General features: G+C 40.7%; 1 protein-coding gene across 2 annotated transcripts in view; it reads left to right on the top strand.

Moving 5' to 3' along the window:
* LOC148421829 (major histocompatibility complex class I-related protein 1-like) overlaps positions 1-7573 on the top strand; it is a 20236-nt gene extending 12663 nt beyond the window's left edge. Inside the window, exons 4-7 of one of the 2 annotated variants that reach the window (XM_088416282.1) lie at positions 2047-2349; positions 3069-3188; positions 3798-3878; positions 4470-7573. In XM_088416282.1, coding sequence (XP_088272408.1) covers positions 2047-2349; positions 3069-3188; positions 3798-3847 — 473 coding nt within the window. In that variant the 3' untranslated portion in view covers positions 3848-3878; positions 4470-7573. Of the gene's footprint in view, positions 1-2046; positions 2350-3068; positions 3189-3797; positions 3879-4469 lie in introns of those variants that run through there. The other variant, XM_088416283.1, reaches the window with a different exon arrangement.
* The last annotated feature ends 1337 nt before the right edge of the window (positions 7574-8910 follow it).

The following is an 8910-nucleotide window of genomic DNA, read 5'->3' as shown; positions in this document are numbered from 1 at the left end:
CTTCTGTGATTGACGTGTGACGCCGGCCAATAGCATCTCCGTGAGTGAGACCGGGTGACCTTAATCGACCAATAGCATATTGGCGTCTCCTTGACTGACTGATAATTATTCGCACTTTTTTTTTAAACGGTTGGAATGTATTGATATCTTATTGATTAAAACACATTTAAACCTGTGACGATTTTTTGTCCTACAATCGGCACACTTAATTTCATGTCAGCTGTTTTTCCCGACGTGAATTGAGCTGGGTGGAGGCGGAGAGGAGGTTGTGTTTGTTGTATTAACTAGGCACCACACTTATGGCTTGTTCGACTGTTGGTTTCAACTCACAGAATTGCAACAATGGCGCTGTCCCAAAGCATGTCGGGAGGTCGCCGACTAACATGGCATGCAGTTTTGTCAAGCAACCATTATATAGCACTGTAGTACCAACCGTAACATAGTGCAGAGATTAACGCCTTGAGTTTATACGGCAACGAAGATAGGCTATTGGTCTTACAGTGTTACAGTAACTCTTTCAGTCATGGTGCAAATCACGGAGATACTAAAACATCATCCTCTTATTTCTTCCTTTACCGCTGCTAGTAATTTTAGAAGCTATGTCTAACAGATAAAGTTTGCAAAGTCTTCAAAACATTCCGTTTTTCACTCATTTTCTCTACTTCCTTCCATCCTGTCCCATCAAGCTAGATAAAGGCGTTCGGCCAATAGCATATCGGCATTTCTGTGATTGACGTGTGACGCCGGCCAATAGCATCTCCGTGAGTGAGACCGGGTGACCTTAATCGACCAATAGCATATTGGCGTCTCCTTGACTGACTGATAATTATTCGCACTTTTTTTTAAACGGTTGGAATGTATAGACAATTAATTAAAAAAAACACACATTTAAACCAATGACAATTCTTTGTCCTGCAATCGGCACATTTAATTTCATGTCAGCTGTTTTTCCCTTTAGCTGTACAAACACTACACTTAAATGGTAATATATTTAGACACCGTGAGTGAGACAGTCAGTGTGAGGTTGTAAGACCAATAGCGTTCACGTTACCGCCACAAGTATCTGTTAATGATCGTAGATGGCTCAACTGCTGGAAATGTTGACGCAGACAGGCGAGAACATTTCTACATACTCAATGGCTGTTTTGTCGGAATGCTCGTTAGGCGAGAGGTTTGCTCGTAAGCGGAGGACAAAAATCTCCCTGATCCACGCTCGTAAGGCGAATTGTTCGCAAATCAGGATGCTCGTAAGCCGGGGGCTGACTGTATATATAATGACCTTGATCAAAAGTTTACATACCCCAATTTTTAATACCATGTATTGCCCCCTTTAACATCAATGACAGCTTGGAGTCTTTTGTGGTTGTTGTGAATGAAGCTCTTTATTTTCTCTGATGGTAAAGCTGCCCATTCTTCTTGGCAATGGCCTCCAGTTCCTGTAAATTGTTGGGCTGTCTTATATTAACTGCTCGCTGGAGATCTCCCCAGAGTCTCTCAATGATATTGAGGTCAGGAGACTGAGATGGCGACTCCAGAACCTTCACTTAAATCTGCTGTAGCCATTGACAGGTTGACTTGGCTTTGTGTTTTGGATCATTATCAGCTTTTCCAGGCTGATGAGTGCAAATTTTCCAGTAGTATTTTTTGATAACATGCTGCATTCATCTTGCCATCGATTTTGACTAAGTTTGTAGCTCACACATCCCCAAAACATCAGCGATCCACCTCCATGTTTCACAGTAGGAATGGTGTACTTTTCATCATCGGCCTTTTTGACTCTTCTCCAAATGTAACGTTTGTGGTTGTGGCCATAAAGTTCAATTTTGGTCTCATCACTCCAAATGATTTTGTTCCAGAAGTTTTTCTTAAGTGCCTCCTGATCTGCATCTTGAAACACCCACCACTTTTTTTCAGAGAGTCATGTATATCAGCTGAAGTTATCTGTGGGTTTTTCTTTGCATCTCAAACTATATTATACTAGTTTTTCTATGTTGCACATTCATTCCAAATCATTCTCAATGACTTGAGTTACCTTCTCTTCCTCAGAGCAACCACTGGTGTCTCTACTGCAGATAAGGCCATCAGCGCCGGTCATGTGTCATGCCACGGGGTTCTACCCTGACAAAGTGGATATGTTCTGGACGTGCGACAGCGAGCAGCTTCATGAGCATGTGATGCACGACCATCTGCTTTGCAACCATGACGGAACCTTCCAGCTTAGTGTCAGCCTAGTTATAGATAGTGTGCCACCCGCTGACTGGCACCGCTATGCGTGTGTCTTCAGGCTCGAAGGACTTCCTGATGAGATCATCACCATGCTGGACCCCGCCATGATCAAAACAAACTACGGTAAGAGGGTTCGACCAAACAACAGGCAACAGGGAATTTTGCAATATGAGACCTTTGACGTCAAATTTGATCCATGGCAGATTGATAAAATGTCAACCTGTAATTCGGTTAGGTTCGTGGAGATGTTACATTCCTTAGTTCTACCGGAATTGAACAATTTTCCAAACGTTAAAGAAACCTGGTTTCAACAGAATGGAGCAACGTCACACCCTTGGGAAATCGTCAAGCTGCACGAGAATGGCTCACTACCAGTGTGATCTCAAGATTTGATAACATTCACTGGTCCCTTCAGTGGTCAGATTTGTCCTTTTGAGTTCATACGTTGTGGCGCTATGGTAGGAGTAAAGTGTCAATGACTCAACAAAGACCTCTGAATGACTTAAAACAAAGAACTCAGGATGAAATTGACAGTATCCCAGCTGAAGATGTTTCATCTGTCTAACCTTGGGGTCTGCAACCGGTGCCTCTGGACATACATGCGGGTCTTTCATCCTTAAATTGCGGCTCATCATGGTTTGGGACAATAAATAATGCTTAGTTCAGATCGAATACGTGGACGCTGTAAAAGCGACGCATTTGAATTCCATTAAGTAAAGTTGGCATGATTGGGTGATAAGGCAACATCTATTCGACGTGTTTGGGGCGACAGGACACAAAATGTGACGCGAGAGCAGCAGGACTACTTCCTTACTTAACTCTAGCTGTATTCTGTGTTTCAGTGAAGTCTGTGGATCACACCAGCATCATCATTGCAACTGTCCTGTTCATCGTTGTGCTATCAGTGGGCGCCGGCATTTTTGTCTACAGGAAGAAAAGACAGGAGCGTCATGGAAACGATCGTTAGTGAAATGAGCTTTCGATTTTGGTTGGGCACTGTTTGAATTTGGATGATGCCGGGGTCGATTTGGATTCCTTTTCCTATTTCAACCCTATTAAATTTCCAAATATATATATATATATATATATATATATATATATATATATATAGCTTTGTTTTAATATTTTTGTTTTTGATATGCTTTTCCTTTATCACACATCAAAATAAATTTCCCTCGGGTTATTACAAGCAGGCTATTTAACCATTATACTCAGGCGAAGTTTATCATTTTTGTATCTGTGTTGTGCTGCAGCCTTGTATCCTATATGGTGAATATTACCTCAGTGTACAAATTTGTGCAGTTGGGGTGATTTGCAGGAAGGCCCCCACGCCTCTAACTTAAGCTGCAGGACGGGCTACACACTTTTCCATTGGATTTTCTCTGTTTGTGCTTTTTCTGTGTGGCGAACAAGGAATTGAAATTAAGTACCAGCGTTTTGCAAGTTGAACGATTGCAGGAGAAACTGAATTATAGTCCTGGACTCCTGGTTCCACTTTTTTTTTTTTTTTTTTTTTTTTAATTCTCTGTGCCCAACCCGACATTTTAGTAACTTCTGGATGTTATTTGCAGTTGGCACCGACAACGAGCAGCAGAGAGAGACATTGCAAAGTACATCTTGAAGACTGTGTATCATTGTGATACATATATAAGGTTTGTTTACAACAGTGATTAACCTTTACCAATGGCCAAATTATTGACGATAATAGTTTTGATTGCAAAAGATTTCATTTAAAATTGACTCCTCAACGTGTTCTGGAGAATTTCCTTCTTCTAAAATCGTCGCAAAAGTATTTAGAAGCAAAAATAATCTTTTCATCTCTGCGTCTAACACCTAAGTTTAGAAAAGCTATATTGCTGTAAGACAAAAGCATATACACGGCATCATGGGTGTGAGATACCCCCATATTTACAAGACCGTTGCAGTTTAATAATGATTTCTAATATTGTTGACCTTTTTGTGAAGGAATTTCAGATTATTCATATAATTTGCCTTTTTTTTTTTTTTTCCCCCCAAACAAGATGTTTATTAACGGATGTAGAAATTTTCCTGAGGTCAATCGTTGCAACAAACCAATGAGACGTTGTCGTTATTCATAGCGTGGCCATGAATGTTCGGATTCATGGGGCCCACTTGATCATATTGGGCTGATTCTGGCTTCTCCACTCAATTGTTCGGTGATATGATGATATATATATATCTTTTGAAGCCATTACTGACCATTGTATCTTGCCTTCATAAAGGATGAGAAATGTCACTGCAGAGGACAGCACTGGGCTGCGATGAAGAGGAACACCTTGGCTTAGAGCCTGTAAAATAACTAGTGTTCGAGATGAAAAAGACCATTAATGACAATAGTTACAAAAATGATGATAATAATGACAATGAATACAATGGTGGCGGTAATAATGTTGGCAAGAATGATGGCGGCAGCGTCTAAACGTGATGTTTAAATATCTGGGGGTGTTTGATTACGGTCACCTGTCAAATGCAACATAGACAAATGCCATTCATTAAGCCATGTCCCCTAGCGCTGATACAAAGTACCGGCATACTGATGATTTATGTGACATGATTGATGAGAACTGTGAAATGTATGCACTAGGTTCTTACCCCAACAGGAAGAAACACTACATATTACATTCTTAAATGCACATAACCTGTCACAGGTTGTTGAAAAGCCACCTAGAATAAGCGTAGGTGGGGGATCATATCCAGCACTTCTACACTGAAATGTTCCAGAGCCATTTTGAGTTCATTTGGCTTCAATGACCATAATTGCCATCACCAGGGTGACTAGAATACTTTAATAAAAGGCTAACTATTCCATTCCCTTTGATTTTACCACAGTCAGTAATTTATTGCCTTGCAAACTTGCATTCTAGAATCAAGAACCTCACATTTATCACAGTAAAATGTGATGCTTGCCACAATGTATTACTTTAAAATGTGAATCCTTTTAAAATAAACTATAGAAAATATACAGAGTATTATTCATTTTTGTGACAGTGACGATTGAATTTCTTTTGAAATATGGGCCGTATTCGAATGTGTACCTTATCCCCTAACCCAGGGGTCTGTAACCTGCGGCTTTGGAGCCAAATGTGGCTCTTTCATCCTTATGTTGCGGCTCACTGTGGTTTGGTAAAATAAATAATGCTTGCTTCAGATCGACTAAGTGGAAGGCATAACAAGCGGCACATCTGAATTGTAGTCAATGACGTTTGTGTGATAGGGCGTCATCTATAGGACATGTTTGGCGCCACAGGCCACGAAACGTGACGCGAGACAGTCAGTTTCGTAAAGGTAAAAACAGAAAATGGAAATATAGTGTGGCCTTCCAGATTAAAAGCACACATTTTTAAAGTAGATATAACTGATCATTAAAAACTACAGAGCTTGAAGAATTCTTAACACAAAATATATGTAATGACCCTTCGTGTGAACAGGGATGGACTCAAACGTTGGGTCAGTCTGCTAGTTCGTTCCTTGAAACCAAGAAGGGAACCATGAACACCGATAAAAGCTAATGACGGTGAATGTAAACAGGAAATATAGAGTGGCCTTCCAAATTAAAAGCAGATATATCAAAATACAATAACACATGTAGTAAACAATACAAAATAGAGCACTTGAAGAACTCTCAACACAGAATGAATCTCATCTTAATGCCCCTGTTTGTGAACACAGACGAATTCCGACGTTGTTTCGGTCAGCTTGCTTCTTTTAATGAAAATAACGTGGTGCATCTTTGGCTAGCAAAAGCTTCTGTAAGAAACTCCTCTGGCTGCTAGCATCTTCATTTCAGATGTAATACATTTTGTGGCTTCCAGTGTTGTGTTATCCGTGGAATCCAGGTCAAAATAGCCCTTCATTTCCTGGCACAATATGTAGCACAACAATCATTTCCAATGGTGTATATATGTTAAAATAAAATGAATAAGTTAGGGTTGTGCTTGGTTACTGTATTGCTTAATGTTGGCACCGTGGCAGACAAGCAGGCTGTTGAGTGGCCATTGATTCACACTCCCTTTGCATTGTGGGTGATTTTGAGTGTCTGACATTCATGCTCCCAGGACTTTACTGTAAAAAAAAAAAAAAAAAAGGGTGAAATGCCTTAACAGCGTGCTCTTTAGGAAAGTGTGGACATTTGGACATAGCGGATGTGTCCGAATACACAAGGCTGGATTCTCTCAAGGCTGTTAGTTGTTGGCCAGAGACGTCATTTCCGACGCAACTTGACCACATGGGTGTCTGAATTCCCTCGGCTTTCACAAATGCAGCCTTCATATCTGCCCTTTGTTAGAGACAGGCCCTGAACGAAGGCATACAAATGAAATTCTACTTCGTTGTAACAACTTTTTTTTAAAGTATCATTATTCACAGGTTATCTATTATTATATATTATTGTTGTTTTGATCTCTCCTTTTTTGATCACACCAGAATCTTAGGTATGTAATCCTAAATCCTAACCATATCCAATCTTTGTCTTGTGAGTCATATAAATGTATAGCATGGTTTTCTTGATCCACAATCTTAAATGAGTTTGACAACCCCTGTTCTGGATGGTGCAATGGTTCTCAAATGGTCTACTTTCAAGTTGTGGGCCAAATTCAAAGGTAAAAAACAAAAAACAAAAAAAACTTCTCAATTCCTATTCAATCCTGTGTATAAAACTTTGATTAGAATGGCTTTACATTGTAAATATTGGCTGCAAAGATTCACATTTTTACATTTCCGGCAGGTGGTCTGTCGAGATTTTCCCAAAAGAAAAAAAAACGCTAAGTAAACTTTTCGTACACTTGTTGGGACCGTTTCGCTAATGGAGATTGCAAACAACACTTTGGCATGAGGAATGAGATTTACTTAGAATATTGCTCAACTTCATGTGTCATGTTCTGTTGGGATTTGTTTTTTGTGCTTTTTGTTAATAGTTGGTTAATATTGGGGTTGTCTGTTCTTTTCTGTTTTGGGGTTTTTGTTCATATTTCTGTTCCTCAAGTCAGCATCTTGTCAGGGTCATTGTGTTCACCTGTATTGACCAATCAGCTCCCTCTGCCAATTGTTTCCTGTTCAGCTGTTTCGTGTTGTCTCATTACTTGTGATGTATTTAGTTCCCCGTTTTCCTTTCAGCTCCTGTCAGGTTATTGTCTACTGTCGCTGTGTTGTGTCAACCCGGCTGTTAGTTTCCTGTCGCCCTCATGAATGTTTTCATTGGGTTCAATAGTTTATAGTCGTAGTTCATTTTGCAGCTTTTCATTTGTACTTAGTATGCAGCATTTGACATGGTTTTTCTTTTTGTATTCTTCAAATTAAATGAGTAATTAAATGAGTGAGTGCAACCTTCCTCCATGGTTCCCTGCGTTTTTGGGTCCACAACCTTCCTGCTCTGCGCCTGTGCATTGTGATTCACCCCAATGGATGGGAGAGTTTCCTCCCTCCACCTTCAGTTGGGCGGGTTCTGACTGTTGTTTTGTGCCTATGAACTAAAAAAACAGCTCAGAGTAACCAATCTTTTTGGGTTTTACACTAAAGGATCCCCGGGAAAAGCTGGACGAAGTAGCTGGAGAGAGGGAAGTCTGGGCATCGATGATAAAGCTGGTGCTCCCGTGACCCGATTCCGAATAAGCAGCAAAACAATTTATGGATGGACACTTTTTTATCTGTGCTTTGCTTTACTATTTTTTTCATTACCTAATAGAACTCGACTACGTTAGAGAATTTTTTTAACACACACACATTGTTTAGTCGCAATGATAAGGGTGGCGCAGTGAATAGCACGTCCGCATTACAGCGAAAGAGACCCGAGTTCAAATCCACCATGCTCCAGCATTCCAGTGTAAAGTTTGCATGTTCTCCCCGAGCGCGCGTGGGGTCCCTCTGGGCACTCTGGCTTCCTCCCACACTCCAAAAACATGCATGGCAGGTGTATAGGACACACTAAATTGTCCCTCGGCGTGATGGGGTGCGTGAATGCTTGTTCGTCTCTGTGTGCCCTGCAATTGGCTGGCAACCAGCTCAGGGTGTCCCCCGCCTACTGCCCGAAGCCAGCTGGGATAGGCACCAGCAACCCTGCTATCCTTGTCTGGATAAGCAGTTCTAGGAAATGGATGAATAGCAATAATAAAACAAGCTTGGGCAGGTGATGCCTCAGGACATGAATTGTAAGCCTGACTATGACACAACAGACACATTTTTGAGACAAAACTCGGAACTCGATCCATCTCTTTATTGGTTAAGGTGGTAAGTATAATTTAAACACAATCTGCATATAAGCTTTATCGCACTGTTGATCCAGCCCAGACCTTTGTTAGAAATAAAGGGTGGTGAATTCAAACGACAACAAGACGACCTTCAAACATCGTTGTCTCTATACAGGTGAGGAGTGAACGCAGGTGAACGTCTGCTACTGTTGCACACAAATTTTGAACCTGTTTAAAATGTTTTTGCGACAAAAGCTGTACAGGATATCATCCGGCAACATTTTGGCGATATCTGGCGACTAAATGAACCCTGAGGAACTCAAATAAGCCACTACGTCTGTGGACACTGACCAGTGATTCTTATGGATAGGAGCTTTACATATATTCAAACTTGTGTTCATGCACCAAAAAATGTCTTCAGAAATCTAATGTAGAGCAATATGACAACAAGACAATATACAAGACCCAATTATTTAAATAT

Source organism: Hippichthys cyanospilos, chromosome 6, assembly GCF_059441005.1.
Source record: "Hippichthys cyanospilos isolate Australia breed blue-spotted pipefish chromosome 6, RoL_Hcya_1.0, whole genome shotgun sequence".
Taxonomy (NCBI): Eukaryota; Metazoa; Chordata; class Actinopteri; order Syngnathiformes; family Syngnathidae; genus Hippichthys; species Hippichthys cyanospilos.
This window is presented reverse-complemented; position numbering and strand designations above follow the sequence as displayed.